Source organism: Carcharodon carcharias, chromosome 6, assembly GCF_017639515.1.
Source record: "Carcharodon carcharias isolate sCarCar2 chromosome 6, sCarCar2.pri, whole genome shotgun sequence".
NCBI lineage: Eukaryota > Metazoa > Chordata > Chondrichthyes > Lamniformes > Lamnidae > Carcharodon > Carcharodon carcharias.
The window spans coordinates 7,571,368-7,591,430 of record NC_054472.1 but is presented as its reverse complement, the minus strand read 5'-3'; the positions used below and the strand labels follow the sequence as shown (position 1 = coordinate 7,591,430).

Genomic DNA, 20,063 nt, shown 5'->3' with positions numbered 1-20,063 from the left:
CCGTGATCAGGGTCAGTGCTTTTTTTTTTGCCCCGGAAAGCTCATGACACATCCCTACCTCACCTCAGTCCTGAATAAGAGTGACAATTGGAATGGAAATGCCGCTAACTCCACAGACGCTGCCCAGAGCTGCTGAATTTTCAGCTCTTTCTGTTCTTGTGGGTTCCATGGGGGCCACTGAAGTGGGTCTGGGTGCCCTTTGGTGGTGGTACCACCCCTCCCTCCCTCACTCACAAAACACACTCTCAGGTACTGCCACTCAAAACAAAACGCCTGGAGAACTGAATCCAATGATCAATCCCTCCGACCTTCCTTTCATTTCGGGGATTTCCCGGGTTAATTTCAAGTTGAAATTCACGCGCGATGGTCCACACTCCAGACCAGAAACCGGGGGTGGGGGTGGGGGTAGGGGGGAGGAGACCGGGTCTTTTATCCCCAGTGAGGAAGATGTATCTTTTCCTTTCGCTCCACGCCCACTCTGTCTGTCTGTCTGTCTGTCTGTCCCTCAGTCCCTACACACACACTCCCTCTGCTAACACAGCAGAAAGTGGGTGGAGAATATTATTTTTTTTTTTGCCGTCTAACTTGTCCTTTTCGCCCCACCCCAGATACGATTTGAGTGAAATAATGTGTTGGCATTGAGAGAGAGAGAGAGAGAGAGAGAAAGAGTGAAAGCAGGATTTGCAGCTCTCTCTCTCTCTCTCCCCCAGCTTTTTAAACTTCTGGACATTTGGTATTTTAAGAATGCGACAAAGATGGCGTTAGTCAGCAGGGTACAGAGAAGTGGACTGCTGGAAGTTTTAGTCAGGGACAGCTGGCATCGTGTGCTGGCCACCTTGAGCCAGGACAGCCTTATACTCAGCTGTGACCAGCCCGGACACACCGCCGCCGCCTGGAACGGACTGACCAACGGAGCCCGCTCGCAGAGCCCGCAACCAGGCTCCCGGAGCCCCAGCGCCAGCGGGGTCCGCAATGCCTTCACCGAGCGACCCGAACACATCCCCGAAACCATCAGCAACAAGAAGAGAAGCGTCAGGGTCGTCAAGGTACTGCCCTCAGTCAGTAGTGTGGGCTGCGGAAGGGGACCAGCAGTTAGTCGTCCCTACAGTCCCCCTGCCCCCCCTTTTTGAGTTAATGCCTCTCTTAATTGTTACTTTTAATGTTTGACTCTAGCACTGCGGTGGAACCAGTTGCGAGCTGCTGGTCCTCATGAGTAGAAAGTTGGAGTGTTTGTCCCGCTTACATTTGACATGAGCTGTCACTCACTCTCTGTCTGTGTGTGTGTGTGTGTGTTTGTATTCCTGTTAGTTCCATGTCTAACCCAGTGACAATCCAGCAACGGGGAAACCTCACCACGCCATTGCTGCAGGTTTTAATTATTTGGTCACTCTGGCCGCATCAAACTTTCCTTCCCAAACAGGAACCGCCAAAGTTTCGCAACTAATATGGGATTGAGCCCAGGCTTGTGGCGAGATCTCTCTCTCTCTCTCTCTCTCTCGGTCTCCGTCTCAGTGGAGGATTTGGGGAGTAAGTTTGAGCAGGGGACAAGTTCCAAAGAGAGCACATTTTTAAAACAGAGTTAGGAGGACCGTGTTCCGGGATTCGGCCGATAGATTCTTTCCGCATTCCCAGCGAGTTCTAACCCGGACAGGGATCTCTACTTTGGCTATTATTCTTCTCTCGTTCTGACCTTTTATTCTCTGCTCGGGATTAGTTTGCAGTCCCAATTTTTTTTTAAAAAAACTTCACGTGTTTGACACACACGTTTTAAAACAGACTCTGTGCACGGTAATGATTAACACTCCCTCTGCTGCGAAAGTGCAACAGCAAATCCCCACAGTTGGAAATCTCACAAGACCTAGTCAAGTAGTTAACCCTTAGAGTGCTGAATGATCTCCACCTGTAAAGAGCAGTTGGATTTAAAAACAGACATCAGAAGTGGGGATGTTCGCTGATGATTGTTCAATGTTCAGCACCATTCGCGACTCCTCAGATACTGAAGCAGTCCATGTCCAAATGCAGCAAGACCTGGACAATATCCAGGCTTGGGCTGACAAGTGGCAAATAACAATCACACCACAAAAGGGCCAGGCAATGACTGTCTCCAACAACAGAGAATCTAACCATTGTCCCTTGACATTCTATGTCATTACCATCGCTGAATACCCCACTATCAATATCCTGGGGGTTACCATTGACCAGAAACTGAACCAGCCATGTAAATACTGTGTCTACAAGAGCAGGTCAGATGCTAGGAATCGTGCGATGAGTAACCCACCTCCGAACTCCCCAAAGCCTGTCCACCATCTACAAGACACAAGTCAGGAGTGTGATGGAATACTCCCCACTTGCCTGGATGAGTGCAGCTCCCACAACACTCAAGAAGCTCGACAATGTCCAGGACAAAGCAGCCCGCTTGATTGGCACCCCTTCCACAAACATTCACTCCCTCCATCACCAACGCACAGTTGCAGCAGCGTGTACCATCTACAAGATGCACTGCAGGAACTCACCAAGGCTTCTTCGACAGCACCTTCCAAACTCACGACCACTACTGTCTAGAAAGATAAGGGCAGTAGACACATGGGAACACCACCACCCGTAAGTTCCCCTCCAAACCATCCTGACTTGGAAATATATTGGCCGTTCCTTCACTGTCACTGGGTCAAAATCCTGGAACTCCCTCCCTAACAACACTGTGGTTGTACCTACACCACATGGACTGCAGAAGTTCAAGAAGGCAGCTCACCACCACCTTCTCAAGGGCAATTAGGGATGGGCAATAGATGTTGGCCTAGTCAGTGATGCCCACATCCTGTGAATGAATTAAAAAATCTCCACATCTATTTATAAGTTGACTTGCATTGACAAAGCGCCCATAACATCCAATGTCATTTACATTAGTTTCAAAAAAATAACTGCATTGGTAATCACAGCCAGCTCAATGTAGTGCTTGGGTAAGATTTTCCATCACCCTTGGGCATTATTGCCCTATGAAGGTGGCAATGGACCACATTCTTGAACAGCCATTTCAGGGGGCAGTTGAATGTGAGACTGGAGTCACCTATAGGTCCAGAGGGGGTAAGAAATGGCAGACTCCGCCCCCCCTGCCGCCCACCAAAGGGGAATTAGTGAACCAGTTGCATTTTTACAACAATCCAACAGCTTCATGGCAACTTTTACTGACCCCACATTTTAATTTTCAGATTTATCTTTTTTAAACAGGGACTTGAACTTGTGTTTGACTAGATTACAAGTCCAGACCTCTGGGTTTAGGTTAATAACCTAAACACTCAAGTTTGCTGCCTAAAGTCAGGTCCTTGGTGATTATTCACCAAGTCATTAGCAAAGTGCCATGATTTTTTTTTTACCATGGGTTCTCTATGACCTCGGTTGGAATAGGAATTGAACTCTGTGCTGTTGACATTAATCTGACCCACACACTAACCAGCTAGCCAACTGAGCTAACCAGCCCAATTAAATAGTTTGTGCTGCTTTTCCTCTATTTACCACTCACCAACGCTAATATAGGAAAGTTGGAAAATGTGTACAGCATCCATAGAGGATTTGTTAATGATCTTGGATGAAGTGTATTTGTTAATTCAATCAAAAACTTCGAACGGTTAAAGAATTTTCTTGACTTATTGTTGCAAATATTTCTGTTATTTATCTCCACATTTAGTGATTTCTGCTTCTAGGCTCAAGGAGACAATGATTGCAAAGGAAGTTACAACAGTTCACATAACGTACAGCCAGGGACTATAGAGCAAACCAATGGCGCAGGTTGTGGTTATTAAGTTTGAGAAGGAACTTGTATACAGACATAGGCTGACATGCTGTTATACAAACGATGGGCCCTATTTACTTACACACTGAAAGGCCTCAACTTTTACAGAGCAGGCAGGGTTTGGAGGGGTGGGTGGAGAAGCCCAGACATGGCCAATGAATCCAGCTAGGGGACATGGAGAATGGTCTCAATTTGGTAAATCTCTGCAGAAATGCAGCCAACACCCAAAAGTACATTGACAACCCAGCTCAGCTGGGAGGAGGGTTCGGCTAGTGGCAGGAGAGGTAAGGGATGATTTGATCGAAGTTTTCATAATGTTAAGGGGAACAGACAGGGTAAATAGAAACTTTCAGCCACTTGTGGGGGGCAGGGAGGGAGGGGGGGTGCAGTGGGTATCTGGAGTTGGGTCATAGATCAGCCATGATCTCATTGAATGGTAGAATGGGCTGAATGGCCTCTTCCCTGTTCCTGTGATCCTAGGAGAGATAGCTAGTGATAGGAGGCTGCAGTTGGAGGTGGGAGTCTGTGAACAGTAGTCAATGGGAGGAAGGCTCAGGGCTGAGATGGGGTTGTGGGGTGGGGATGGGTGGGGTGGTTGCGGGTGAAGGCTGTTAACAGGGTTCAGGGGAGGTTGGGGTGAAGTTGGCTGACGTCCAGAGGGGTGGGCGAGAAGGATCAGTCAAAGGCTGGGAGCAGGGTAGCCCAGGGCAAGGGAACTGGGGAGAATTCCTGTCTGTGCTGGCTCACAAGGAAGCCTAAAATAAAACTTCAAAACTTAACCTTGTGGACCTGTTCTGCCTAAGATCTGGCTCCTGAGAGGCTGGTTCCAGGATCTGGTTGCGGGTTTAGATCAGTTTTGCACCCCTGGCAGGTTTGGCTGGTGTGGTTGAGGGTTCAGGGTGGTGTTGGGGGGGGTGCTGGTGAAGTCAACAGTGCACCTCCTCACCCAGGCCTCAGGGTAATATTGCAGATCCAGTAGACATTATCAGATCCTATCAGCAGATTAAAGAGGGCAGGAAGTGAGGTTGGAGGGAGTGATAATTGGAGCACATTATCTTAATGTCTCCCCTCCTCCCATCCTCTCCCCCCACCCAGTTTTCACCAGAAGAGAAAGATAAAGTCGCAGATACTTTATTATCATGCTGGAAAGATCCAAACTTGTTTTTCACTTGATTATAGTCCTTATAAAATCAAAGATCAAGCAACAGAAATTTTATGGGAAGGTTTCTGAAAGCATAATAATCCCATTTTAAAAGTAGGCTACTAGAGAATTGTATTAAACATGTTCCAGTCAGTACAAAGGCCCTCGTACAATCTGCCTTAATTTAAAATCTATATCTATACTTGTGGAATTTGTTATTTTGATGCAGATTCCAGCATTGATGGGGCAAAGGAGGATTCAAGGAATTGGCCTTGAATTAGATCATAACTGATCTGTATCTTAACTCCAATCTAATCTACTCACCTTGGTTCCAGATCCCTTAATATCCTTACCCAGCAAATGTCTATCAATGGGGGAGACAGTGGCGCAGTAGTAATGTCATTGGACTCATAATCCAGACCCAGGCTAATGTTCTGGGGGCATGGGTGGAATTTAAATTCAAGTAATAAAATCTGGAATGCGAAGCTAGTCTCAGTAACGGTGACCATGAAACTATCATCCATTGTTGTAAAAAACCCATCTGGTTCGCTAACCTCCTTTAGGGAAGTAAATCTGCTGTCCTTACCTGGTCTGACCTACGTGTGACTCCAGACCCACAGCCATGTGATTGACTCTTAACTGCCCCCTGAAATGGCTGAGCAAGCCACTCAGTTCAAGGGCAATTAGGAACAGACAACAAATGCTGGCCTTGTCTGTGATGCCCACATCCCAGGAAAAAATAAATAACATCCATTGACTCCCCCAGCATCAATAGCTTTTTTGGGGCACAGAGTTCCAGGTTTCCATTACAGATTTTGTGTGCTTCCTGACATCACTCCTGATCAATATCTTAAGGTTCTGCCTCCCTGTTGTGGACTTCACCCCACACCCTCCACCTCCCCACCTCCCCCCCACCACCACCCCCGGGCCCACTCCAACCACCACCTGAGGAAATAGTTTCTCTCCGTCTTATTGAGGTCCATAAAATGATGAGGGACTTAGAGTGGTTAGGAAGCACCTACTTAGATTGTTAGCAGAGAGGTCAATAACCAGGGGGCACAAATTTAAGGCCAAAAGATTAGGAGGGAGTTGAGGAATTTTTTCATCCAAAGGGTAGCAGGGATCTGGAACTCTCTTCCTGGAAGGATGGTAGAGGTTGAAACTTGCACTGTATTTGAAAAATAATTGGAAATGCACTGGAAGTGCCATAAGCTTCAGGACTACAGGGCAAGAGATGGAAAGTGGGATTAGGCTGGATAGTTCTTTTTAGGTTAGCGCAGATGCTATGGACTGAATGGCCACCTGTAAATTTTCTGTGTCTATCTTATCGATGTCTCCAGATCGCTATGCTCAAGGGAATAGAAGTCTAGTCTGTGCAACTTGTTCTCAAAACTTAATCTTTCTGATGAATCAGTACTGGAACCCCTTGTGTTTTATTTGTGCTTTTTCAATCTTGTTGATGAAATCCTGGTGTGTGGATAACTCCTATAATTCTGCATTTTTACATATTACACTTTAAGAGTTTGCGCACACATTTATGTATTTTCCAAAGACATTGTACATTTGCAGTTGAAAGTATGAGTGAGAGTACATTTCACACACTGTGGTTTCCATGCCAGGGGTCACAATGGGAGCAGTGTCGATTGAAGGGCCGAAGTAACTTGTTTGTTCTTGGTCTCTGCGGGCTTTACATTTTCTTGAATAACTTAACATCAGAGAGAACCTCAATTAGTGCTCTTCCTGTGCCCACATAGCACAATAATAACACAGATCATTTTTGAAAAAGAATTGCAAGAATTGAGTTGAAGGCGCAGTGTCCATTGCCTGTGTTCCACTGTCTGGGTTAATCTAGCTGTCCTGGAGTGCCCTGTCACACAGCAGTGGCCCCATGGCCTCTCCTTTCCCTCTCTCTGCAACCTCCTCCAAGCTCTACAACCATTCAAGATCCCCGGGCTCCTCCAACGCGGGCCTCTTGTGTATCCCCAATTTTCTCTGCTCCTTCACTGGTGGCTGTGCCTTAAGCTTCCTAGGCCCCAAGCTCTGGATTCCCTCTATAAACCTCTCTGCTTCTCTTTCCTCCTTTAAAACACTCTTTAAAACCTATTTCTTTGACTCAGCTTTTGGTTAACTGTCCCTATCATTGACTTAGGCGGCGCATGTGGCAAATGTTGTTCAATAATTGTTCCTGTGAAGCACCTCGGGAAATTTTATTACATTTAAAGTCACTATATAAATGCAAGCTGCAGGAGTTAAAATGGGTTTGGTTTAACACCACTGGCAGTGCAGCACTCTCTCAGTACTGCACTTGAGTCTCATGTCAACCTAGATTTTGTATTCAAGCCTCTGGGGTGGGACTTGAACCCAAGCACAGAACTGGAGTGGGTAATGAATAGGAATAAAAACAGAAAATTCTGGAAAAACTCAGGTCTGACAGCATCTGTGAAGAGAGAAACAAAGTTAATATTTCGAGGAAAAACTCAGCAGGTCTGGCAGCATCGGCGGAGAAGAAAAGAGTTGACGTTTCGAGTCCTCATGACCCTTCGACAGTTCTGTCGAAGGGTCATGAGGACTCGAAACGTCAACTCTTTTCTTCTCCGCCGATGCTGCCAGACCTGCTGAGTTTTTCCAGGTAATTCTGTTTTTGTTTTGGATTTCCAGCATCCGCAGTTTTTTTGTTTTTTTTTTAATATTTCGAGTCTGTATGACTCTTCGGAGCTCTGAAGAAGAGTCGTACGGACTCGAAACATTAACTCTGTTTCTCTCTCCACAGACGCTGTCAGACCTGCTGAGGTTTTCCAGCATTTTCTGTTTTTATTTCAGCTTTCCGCCATCCACAGTATTTTGCTTTTATCTTAATGAATAGGCATATGTTGGTGTGCTGTGGAATTCCAGCGGCTGAAGGGTTGCACTGTTAGGGAGGATGTGACTGTGATCTTCACTGATCCCTCAAGGTAATGCCATCTTCTTTTCTCCTTCAAGCAAGAGGTCGGGGGCCTGGGGATCAGCATCAAGGGAGGCAAGGAAAATAAGATGCCGATCCTGATCTCGAAGATCTTTAAAGGTCTAGCAGCCGACAAGACTGAGGCTTTATATGTGGGTGATGCCATCTTGTCAGTGAATACAGTGGACCTAAGGGATGCGACACACGATGAGGCAGTGCAAGTGTTGAAGAGAGCTGGTAAAGAAGTCCTTCTGGAGGGTGAGTTAGCACTTTCTCATTCTGAGCAATACCTGGCCAAATGCAAGTCAGTGTTTCTTTAATTCTTCCCAGTTGGCAATGGGATCGCATCTGAGGGAGGTTTGTTTTCATCCAATTTTTTTTAAAATCTTTAATTATTTGTGAAGTGACCTGTTGGGTTGTTGTTACGAATAAGGAAATATCATCGGTGCAATTATGGAGGTTTGTTTTTTATCGACCCTTACCCAACATGTGAAACGTTTGTAGGATTGGCTGAGTAAGTTGAGCAGTTTCAGGGCTGCCTTTTCCATTAGTTGGGGCCAATTATTTACTAGGAGGTTTGTAAAATATCTCGCCAGCACCAGGAGCACTGTAGAATGTCTGAGAAAGTAAGACTTGTATTTGTGTAGCACTTTTCACAATGACATGGTGTCACAAAGCTCTTTACAGTGAAGGAAGTACTTTCTGAAGTGTTTTCACTGTTGCAATGTGGGGAACACAGTGGCTAATTTTTACACAGCAAGATCCCAAAATGGAAATGGGATAAGGACCATATCATCTGATTTTTTTGATTTAAGGGATGAATACTGTTTAGGACACGAGGGAATAGCTCACCTACCCTGCTTCAAAATGGCGTTGTGAGAATTTTTACATCCTCTTGAGAGGGTAAATGGGGCATCAGTTTAACATGTCAGTTGAAAGATGGCATGTCTGACAGTGAGGCACTCCCTCAGTACTGCACTGGAAGTGTCAGCCTGGTCTTTGTGCTCAAGTCTCTAGAACCTACAACCTTCTAACTCGGGTGAGTGTGCTGTCCACTTAACTGCAGCAGGATCAGAATTAATACAGTGTAGTCAGTTTCTGACTATTATTAACCACAGAGCAACATTGTGAAATCTCTTTAAATAAACCTCAGACATTGCTGCTGACCGTTAAGTTATTGATTAATAATGTGCAGTAAAATTCTAATAGGTCAAAAAAAGTAGATTACCTCGAAGGTACTTAAATAACTAAAACAAAAACAGAATCACCCGGAAAAACTCAGCAGGTCTGGCAGCATCGGCGGAGGAGAAAAGAGTTGATGTTTCGAGTCCTCATGACCCTTCAACAGAACTGCTTAAATAACTAGTTTAGTTACTTACTAATTATGGTTCAGGTGTCCATGATAACAAGACTTCATTGTGACAGTTGCTGTGTCACATTTATTTGGAGATAAACGATAATGGTAGTTCATTTGAAAGAAAGTAATGGAATCCTCTGTGGAGCCATTACTGATCCAAATTCCAGTTTGCATTGTTGTACGTGCAGTGTCATGTACATATTATAATGAAACTCCTTACAGCTGACTAATTGTAGACTCAAATCCAGTGTTTTGTTGACCTCAGCAACTCCTAGGAATGTTTTTTGCAAGTGGGATCCCAGGGTGTGTGAGGGCACTGTGAAATGATAATTACTTGGATATTTCCTGTGTCGAGTGGCACATGAGGCCGACAAAGCACATGCTTATGTCTGTTGCCATGGCTACTTTTCCCTGGGACAGCTCACCAGCCTGTCGTTATAGCTTAAGGGACACCGCTCCACATCAAGCATGGCTAACCAGGAGACTCTCCCACTCTTACCCCCTGCCATAGGTGTATTAGGAGCATTTGCAGGTTGATAATCAACCTGTTTGGCCTGGTTATGAATGCACCCTCCTTGGCCATTGACCATTGACAGCAGACACATGGGGAACACCACCACCTGCAAGTTCCCCTCCAAGCCACTCACCATCCTGACTTGGAATTATATCGCCATTCCTTCACTGTCGCTGGGTCAAAATCCTGGAAATCTCTCCCTAACAGCACTGTGGGTGTACCTACACCAGGTGGACTGCAGCGGTTCAAGAAGGCAGCTCACCACCACCTTCTCAAGGGAAACTAGGGATGGGCAATAAATGCTGGCCCAGCCAGTGAAGCCCTCAGCCCGTGATTGAATAAATGAAAGTCCTGGGGTGGGATTCAAACCCAGAGCATCTGGTTTGCAGGCCGAGACGCTACTTACTGGGCCACGAGACCTCTCGCTGTGAAGTGATAAGCTGGAGAATGCTTTCATATGTGGAAACCTATTTTCTTCAAAATTGAGCAGAAATTTGTCAGCATTGCAAGAACTGGGCAGGTATCAGGTGGAATGGCTTGGTGATCCGTGATTGATGGGTTCCGATCTGGCTTGTGAGCCTTGCTCTACAGCATTAAAGCCAGTGGCAATTGAAGCAATGCTATCTCTGCATGGTGCTTAAGATGTCTACTGCACAATCAGGCTGATTACTGTAGTTTAAATGACAAACCAAGAGTGGTTAGCACTTCAGTGCTACATTAGACTCTGGGCATTTGAACTGAGAAAGAAAGGCAAAGAAAGCACAGTTGATTGTAAAGGCTTATTTTGTGAAATTAAAATCATTTTTGATTGTTTTTCCTTTAAATTCCAGGGACAGAAAATCCCCAATCAATTGCCACTCATACAGTGGCTGGTGAAAAATTGAGCTACTGCTGATCTGAAAGTCACTTTCAATGATGGCACGGAGAGCATATTATCGAGCTATTTATAAAGTGCTGCTAGTGATAGTTAGTATCAGCTGTGGCTCAGTGGGTAGCACTCTCACCTCCTGAGTTTAGAAGGTTGTGGGTTCCAGTCCTGCTGCAGAGACCTGAGCACAGAGCCTAAGCCGACACTCCCAGTGCAGTAGTGAGCACTGCATTGTCAGAATGTCTTCCGAATGAGAGGTGAAATTGAGGTCCTGTTTTCTCTCTCAGGTACTGTGTTGAAGACCTAGATTATTAGCAGGAGTGGCCGATATTTATACTTCAATCAACTGCATGAAAATCCAGTTGATTATTGTTGTCCCACTGCTGTTTGTGAGAGCTTGCTGCGCACAAATTGGTTTCCTATGTTGAAACAGTGACTGGACCTCAAAAAATGCTTAATTTGCTGTAAAGTGCTTTAGGGTGTTTGAGTGTGTGAAAGGAGCTCCATAAATGCAAGTATTGATTGATATGAAATTTTTTATTGTTTTTAGTGAGAGGAAGCTTGTTTATTCTGTACTTCAGATTGCTTTACGCTGCATTTTATGAAGGCAAACAGCCAAGGAGAAATATTTAAAACATTAGAGTCATCTTAACAATACTCATGCTTTCAATGCTTCCTCCTGTTATAAGCTGATATTGCCAGCAGATTCCATCACATTGTTCAGTGGGTATTTTGAACATAATCCCTTTAGTAAAACAGCCTGCTGGTGCGAGACACTGTAGCAGACCTTATGTTTAAAAAAAAACCAATTAATTATATCAAATTACATGGAATTTACAGCATAGAAATAGGCCATCTAAACCAGTTGGTCTATGTTGATATTTATGTTCAACACGCGTCTCCTCCTATCCTACGTAAAAGCGAAATCAGCAAATGCTGGGAATACTCAACAGATCAGGCAACATCAATGGAAACAAACAGAGTTAAAGTTTCAGGTGGATGCCCTTCAACAGACCCTCTTCCCACCCCTACTTCATCTCCCCCTTCATCTCAGCATATCCTTCTACTCCTTTCTCCCTCGTGTGTTTATGCAGTTACCTGCAGTTCCCCTCCAAACCACGCATCATTCCGAATTGGAAATATATCACCGTTCCTTCACAGTCACTGGGTCAAAATCCTGGAACTCCCTCCCTAACAGCACTGTGGGTGTACCTACACCAGGTGGACTGCAGCGGTTCAAGAAGGCAGCTCACCACCGCCTTCTCAAGGGGTAATTAGGGATGGGCAACAAATGCTGGCCTAGCCAACAACAACAGCATACATGAAAGCTTAAAAAATAACTTTTAAACATATCTATATCATTCACCTCAACCACTCCTGTAATAGCAAATTCTAAATTCTCCCAACTCTCTGGGTAAAGAAGTTTCTCCTGTATTCCCTACTGGATTTATTAGATTTATTCGTGACTATCTTCTGTTTACTGCACCTTGTTTTGGACTTCCCCTACATATAAAGAAGGAATTTGCATTTTTATAGCTCCTTCCATGACCACAGGACATCCCAAAGTGCTTTACAGCCAGTGAGGTAAGTGAACTCACTGCTGTAATGTAGGAAATGTAGAAAATCTTTTCTCTTTAATTAATTCAGCGTAGGCTCAAAAAGCACTGGTACTGCTTTTTCCATTTTACTTTCTGCTCTCCAAATAGTGCCATGGGATCTCTTATATCCATCCGAGAGGGCAGACGAGGTCTTGATTTAATATCTTATCTGAAGACAGCACCTTTGACAATGCGGCACTCCCTCGGTACGGCACTTGTCAGCCTAGATTACGCACTCAAATCCCTACACTGTGGTGCTTATCTGTAATCTTCTAATCCAGAGGCGAGAGTATTGTCCACTGAGCCACAGCTAGTTAACAGTTAAATAATGAATTGGGGTTAAGCCATTTAAATGTCACCTGTTTGTTACGTTATTTCAAACGAGAATCACTATTTCTACTAAGCAAGCTAATTGAAAACCATCTGAAGAAGCAGATTCTGCTTTTGTTGCTAGTTTGCAGTGTTGTTCCTTTCTTTCCTTTCTCTCACACACACGCACACGCACGGACTTACGCATACATGCGCACACAGACACACATACCCACCCCCTGTCTCACATGCAATCAGGCACGGTCACACGCAAACCCGCACTCTCACACGCTGGCACACGCGTGCTCACATGCACATGGACACACATACGCAAGCATGCGTGCTCTTGTGCACGTGCACACGGAAGAAGGTCACGCACTACTATGCGTGCACACTCGCACACACACACTATTGGCAATAGAGATTGGCAGGTGTTTTTTTTGGTCAACTTTCCAGCCACCCACGAATGCTGTCACTATCGGCAGGTTCCTTTGCATCATTTGCCGGTTTTTTCCACTTCAGTGTTTGGCCCAACTCCAGGATCTCCTGTTTCTTTTGCTACTTTTCATGCTGTCTCAATGTTTGCTTGCTGGAGTTGGGAAAGGAAGCTCTCATGTCAAGCAGAGAGCAACTGTTTCCTCTGGCAAGTGGCTCACTAACCAGAGGCTATAGACTTAAAATAATTGGCAAAAGAGTCAGAGGGGAAATGAGGAGGAATGTTTTCACACACACAGGGGTGTTAAGATCTGGAACGCGCTTCCTGAAGGGATGGTAGAAGCAGTTTCCATAAAAGTTTTCAGAAGCTAATTGGACATGTACTGGAAGAGGATTAATTTGCAGGGCTATGGGGACAGCGGGGGAGTGGAACTAATTGGATAGTGCTTTCAAAGAGCCAGAACAAGCACGATGGATCGAATGGCCTCCCCTCTGTGCCAAACGAGTCTATGATTCAATGTGACACTTCAGTGGTGCTTTTTAAAAATGTGCAATGTCACTAGGTATAAATATATATTTGGATGGCTGCCCTGAGTTCATTTTTATAAAGCTAGGGAATCTAGGAGTTATCTTCCAGTGACATTAGTCAAGTGGATTGTCCTCTCCTTCCTCTCGTGTATTAATCTGTTAGACACCAATGATGCCACTTAACAGGCCTATTTTCAGACCAACTTGAGGAGATGCACTACCCATCGTCTTCTATTAGCAACGACATATTTTCCATTCAGGAAAGGTGCGGGACTCATTAAACATGGTCATTGGGTTTGGTGAGCAGTGGTGGCGGAGGTGGACTGGTAACTTCCCACTTTGAACACTGTAAATAAGGAGAAACAGTTTCCAGTGGCAGGAGGGTGGGTAACCGGAGGGACACGGTTCAAAGGCAGATGTCGCATGTGGAAACATTTCTTTACACAGTGAGTTATTGTGATCTGGATTGTGCTGCCTGAAAGGGCGGTGGAAGCAGATTCAGTAATAACTTTCAAAAGGGAACTAGATAAACGCTTAAAAAGAAATGTGCAGGGTTATGGGCAAAAAGCAGGTGAGTGGGGCTAATTGGATAACTCTTTCAAAGAGCTGGCACATATACAAAGGGGACAAATGGCCTCCTTCAGTGCTGTATGATTCAAAAGGTCTAAGATTGTATGTTCACTTTATGTCCTTTGCAAACAATGAAAAAGTTTTCCAATTGCCCACTGACAGTATCTCTTTCAGCTAAATCTAAAGTGAGATTTTTTTTGGAGTAAAGTTTTAAATGGGCTGAGTTCAAAGGGCAACCTCCTTTTATTAATGTTAATCACAACCTATATCAATGACTCCTGCACCTTTCTCCAACAAAGGATTATTGCATTAAAAGTTACAGCACCATTGAGTCCCCTGTGGTTTTGCTTATTACTAATGAATACCACTAGTTGAAAGCAATATTTAAATGTCACCCATTTTCCAGATTTGAAGATGTGGCAGTGAATTAAGGAGCAAAGCTTTTTATGTAAATGGAATGAGTCACATCTCCAAAAGAATCATTTGAAACATACAGCACAGAAAGAGGCCATTATGCTTGTGCTGTACCTTTGAAAGGCCTATTCAATTAATCAGACTCACTCGTTTCCCATAGCCCTGCAATTTTTTCCCTTTCGAGTATTTATCCAATTTACTTTTGAAAATTCCTATTGAATCTGCTTCCACTGCCCTTTCAGGCATCGCATTCCAGATCACATGGCATTGTGTAAAAATAATTCTTTGCGTCCCCCTTTCTACTTCTTTTGCCGATTGCCTTAAATCCATGTCCCGCTGGTTACTGTTCCTCCTGCTAGTGGAAACTGTTTCTCCTGAATTACTCTAGTGAAATCCTACAAGAAAGATAAGATCCTGGAAAAATGGGATTCCAGTATGGAGGGAAGAATCACAGCCGGTGTTCCCTCCAGTGCTGCTCCTCAATGGAAGCACCAGATGACAGAATCGACCATGTAATCTTTTAATGAGAGATGTTATCGGAATACTTTCAGCAGGAGGGATTCTGTATTCTGCTTGGGTGCCTGGTTCTATAGAACCTGCTGCAGTCACAATGTGAACCATATTTTACCAGCACCGGACATTAGGGTGCTCCTTTAGTGCTAAAATAAGTAGCAATTTTTGATAAACATTGGATAAGCAAGATGGCCACGCAAAATGGCCATCATTACTCGTCTGTGTGTGCACACTGGTCCATACATGTACAGAAAACCACTGACATTGCTCTGCTGTGGTCAGCATCAGCCTGCCAGTAGCCCTCTACGCATGTGTCAATGATGTCACCAAGCACATATGCAGTGACGTCTGTACGCCCTGGTTCCCCTCAGAGACCTAGTGAAACTTAATGGCTCCATCGAGGAGCTGGTGTAAGATGATATTTCCATTTGTCTCTTCACCACTTTCTGGGGTTAATTGAAAGCCCTCGACTTTGCAGCGGCTTTATTCGCAAGAGTTCATAATACATTTTGTGCAGAGCACTCCCCTGCTTGAAGACAGTCACAGAGCAGTCTGGGCAGATCTCCACCTCAGACAACTTCCACCCACACTTCTTTGGCTGTAAAGCGCTTCAGGATGGCTTGGGGGTTGTGAAAGGTGCTATAGAAATGCAACTTCTTTTATTTGTGTGTGAGCAAGTTTATAAGTTTGAGAAAGAGATCCTGAAACTAAATTGCTTCTTTCTCAATGTGGCTTCCCAGTGTAACTCAACATTGAGCAGAAACCGAAGGTCAGAGTAATGCTTTGTTGTTTTACTTAATTGATAGTGAGGTTGGCACTGCACTTTAAAAAGGAGAGGTTGTGAAGGAGATTTAATAGAACAGTACCAGGGACTTCAGTTATGTGGAGAGACTGAGAGAAGCTGTGATTGTTCTCAAGAGGAAGGTTAAGGGAAGATTTAATGAGAGTGTTCAAAATAATGAGAGTTTTATTGAGGAGAAACTGTTCCCACTGGCAAGAGGGTTAGGAACCAGAGGACACAGATTTAAGATAGTTAGCAAAAGAATGTGATGGGAGGGGTAGAGCGAGGTGAGAATTTGTTTTACACAGCGAGTTGTGATCTGGAATGTGCTGCCTGAAAGGGCAGTGGAAGCAATTCTTTCATAACTTTCAAAAGGGAATTGGATAAATACTTGAAAAGGAAGCATTTGCAGGGTTTGGGGGAAAGAGCAGAGGGAGTGGACTAATTGGATAGCTCTTTCAAAGAGCCAGCAATGGCACCATCACCCTCTGTTCCATAAGATTGTAAATGATGAACACAAAATCTTTCAGTTATAAATTCAAGCCAGGCAGCTGTTTCTGTTAAAGAGGCAAAGACCATATATGGACATAGAAACAATGGAATGTTCACCATCATTCTATATGTGTATATCTGTTGGAAAGATTACAATAAGATACCAAAGTTTAAACTGGCATGGTTAGAGGTGAGAGGAAGACGCTCTCTTCCCTCACTCATGCTATTGAATACACAAGTCCAGGAGTGGAACCAGTCAGGGCTGGCTGGCTGACTGACTATTGTTTTTTTTTAAGTAGGCCTGAGAGTTGACAAACAAGCTCGGTGTGTAGAATTCTGCTTGTGAGACTTCACAGAACATTTTTAATGAGATACGCCCCTTTGTTAGTGGATCTTATCGCAAGATGTACAGATGCAGGTTGACATTATCTAAAGCATTTTACATTTAAATATCCAAGGCTAAACATTTTTCAGATACAGATAACTGATTAAGATTGCGGAATGTCATTTTATGATACATCTGAAGGGCTCCCACATACCGAGGGACTCCGATATTTACACAAAAACCCTATTTAAAATTCCCTTTGCTGCTAATCAAAGTCATGATGGATATGAGCTGTCCAACTGCAAAGGAGCTTTTCTTCAGTAACTCTTTCGAGTATAAGCCCATTTCCATCTGTTTCAGATGAAGTTACATTGTTTCATAGTTTGCCATTGTGAGAATTGAACTCTTGATACTCTTTCGAGTACAAACCTGTTTCCATCTGTTTCAGATGAAGTTACATGTTTCACAGTTTGCCATTGTGAGATTTGAACTCTTGATCTTGGGGTTACAAACCCAGTACCATAACCACTTGGCTATTTAGGCCAAGCCCAAAACCTGTTTCCATCTGTTTTAGATGAAGTTACATTGTTTCATAGTTTGCCATTGTGAGATTTGAACTCTTGATCTTGGGGTTACAAACCCAGTACCATAACCACTTGGCTGTTTAGGCCAAGCTTATAAAGTTACATTGTTTCACCACTGTGAGATTTGAACTCTTAATCTTAGGGTTACAAACCCAGTACCATAACCACTTGGCTATTTAGGCCAAGCTTAAGCCTACTGCACCTGGTATTCCCAGGCAGTCTCCCATCCAAGTACTAACCAGGCCTGAGTCTGCTTAGCTTCCGAGATCAGACGAGATCTGGCGTTTTCAGACTAGTATGGCCGGAGGCAAACCCAGCATTGAACCAGGGACCTTTAAATCTTCAGTCTAACGCTCTCCCAACTGAGCTATTTCGACTGACAAAAATTGTTTTTTTATAGTTTGCCATTGTGAGATTTGAACTCTTGATTTTGGGGTTATAAGCCCAGTACCATAACCACTTGGCTATTTAGGCCAAGCGCTTTTCTTCAGTAAGAGCTAATTGTGAGCAATAATGACCAAGTGGTAGATATTAATTATCAAATAAATCCCATTGGACGAGGAGTGCTGAAATACTCACCCAGTGTTGACTTCAGCTGAGGCTGGAATCACACTATGTATAAAGTTAGTGCCACAACTGATCCAGTCAGTTCCCAACAGATAGTTGGGTTAAAAATTTCCCCCAAATTTAGTGCTTTACACTTAATAAAATGACCCAGTCATTCAAATTCATGCAAAGTATAAAAGTCAACAAGGTGGGAATTCAGTGCCAAAAAATTGACTAATTAAAACTTAACAATGCCACATTAAGATTGGACTGTATTTGCGATGCCCTCACGCTCTTTGAGGCTGTATTCAGTTCTGTCTGTGCACAGAGGACAAAAGAGCAGGAGGGCAGATAAGAATTTTTTTAAAGCAGGTGTTGTGATCTGGAATATTCTGCCTGAAGTGGATGGGTGGAGGGGGTGTGTGGGCAGGGGTGAGAGCAGTGTGGAAGCAGATTCAATAGTAAATTGTGAGGTCCTTGAAAAGAAACATTTGTAGGACTATGGGGAAAATGAGTAATTAAACAGATTGCTCCAAGAGCCAGCAGAATAATGACGGGCTGAATGGCCTCCTTTGGGCTGTGCAGTTCCATGAGCTGCTTAAAGTTTAACAGGGACATCTTGGGGAGGGGTTGGTGGTTCGGCATCAATATTTGCTGACAACTGGATTTACTGAAATTCAACAATGTGTAACTTGGCAATTTTTGCACAATGAGAAACATCTCCAACTAACCAGGCGTGTGTTAGATTAACTAAAAAGCAATCTATGGAAGATGGATAATGTTGTTTATTGTTTGGTTGAAACTAGTGGAGTTGATGCTGCTGACATTAAGGGAGATGAAGAGCAGTCACCACTTCAGATTTTAACTCTAACATATTCAAGTCGCAGAGATGCTGCCGTTGGTTTACTTTTCCTTGTCTGTGGTGCTGTTGCGAAACTTTGCTATTTGTTTGTGAACCAACTTTCTCCCCAGCCCTCCTCCCCTGAAGGCTTCAACTCCCTGATGTAGTTCCATGAGCGGTACCTCAGCCAAGGGCTTTCCTTCGAGGCCTAGTCCTGGCAAGCTGTATACCTGCCTAATAGTTATTAGTGTAGTTACTGTTGTGATGTCGGAAATGGGGTACGGCAGTATAGTGGTTATGTTACTGAACTAGTAGTGGTGGTTATAGTAATCATGGTGATTATTTTACTGAACTAGTAATCCAGAGGCCCTAACCTCAGTTAATGAGCTCCAGTATGCAGATGACGCCTGTGTGTGCACTCATTCAGAAACTGAGCTCCAGGTCATCGTCCACTCTTCCAAAGCATACGAAAAAATGGACCTTTCACAAAATGCCCAGGAAACTGAGGTCCCCTTACAACCAGCTCCTGCAGCACAAAGGCTCTCCCCATCGATTAAGATCAACGTGAGATCCTGGAAAATGTCGACCATTTCCCATATTTTGGGATCCTCCTCTCGACGAAAGCAGACAATGAAATTCATCATCGCCCCCTCCAATGTGTCAGCTCAGCCTTTGGCCAACTGAGGAAAAGAGCATCCGAGGACCAGAATCTCTAAGTGAGACTCAGGTCCTGGTTTACCCAGCAGCAGTGCTAATGCTTTGGAGACTTGGACAACCTACAACAGGAAGCTCTAAACATTGGTCTAAACATTGGAGATGTACCACCAGCGGGGCCTTCGCAAGATCCTTCAAATCTGGTGGCAAGAAAGGTGGTCCAAGGGCTACATCCTCTCCCAACCCAACGTGGCCAACATCGAGGCGCTAATCACTCAAAACCAGCTCTGCTGGGCGGGACATGTTGCTTGTAAGCCTGGCATCAGACTCTCAAAGTAACTGCTCTACTTGGAACTCTGTCGCAGCAGGAGACTCCCAGGAGGACAGCGGAAATGCTTTATGGACGTCCTTAAAGCATCCCCGAAGAGGTAAAGCATCCCTGCCGACTCATGCGAGACCCCGGCTTGTGACTGACCAAAATGGAAAAGGTCCATTTGGGAAGGCACCGAACACGTCGGGACTTTGTCAAGCACACACAGGTGAAGTCGGGGCTGGTCTCGGTAACAGTGACCATCAAACTACCGATTGTTGTAAAAACCCATCTGGTCCACTAATGTCCTTTTAAGGAAGGAAAGCTGCTGTCCTTACCTGTCCTGTGCTGGTCTGGTCTACATGTGACACCAGACCCACAGCAATGTGGCTGACTCATAGCAGCCTCTGAAATTACCTAGCAAACCACTCGTTTGCATCTCCAGGGCATTAGGGATAGCCACTAGATGTTGACCTGAGGAATAATGCCCACATCCTGAGTGCAAATAAATGTTATCCATGAACTAATATCACTGAAACAGATGATCTGGCCATT

At 44.4% G+C, this 20,063-nt stretch overlaps 1 protein-coding gene and 1 non-coding gene across 2 annotated transcripts in view; one reads left to right on the top strand and one right to left on the bottom strand.

Moving 5' to 3' along the window:
* The first annotated feature begins 567 nt into the window (after positions 1-567).
* sntb1 (syntrophin, basic 1) overlaps positions 568-20,063 on the top strand; it is a 153,355-nt gene continuing 133,859 nt past the window's right edge. The window contains exons 1-2 of the mRNA XM_041189048.1: positions 568-1,046; positions 7,908-8,127. Of these exons, the coding sequence (XP_041044982.1) occupies positions 756-1,046; positions 7,908-8,127 (511 nt within the window). The 5' untranslated portion in view covers positions 568-755. The remainder of the gene's footprint in view (positions 1,047-7,907; positions 8,128-20,063) is intronic.
* LOC121279472 lies at positions 17,348-17,466 on the bottom strand. The gene has a single exon (XR_005943413.1). It is a non-coding gene; the product is annotated as a 5S ribosomal RNA (ribosomal RNA).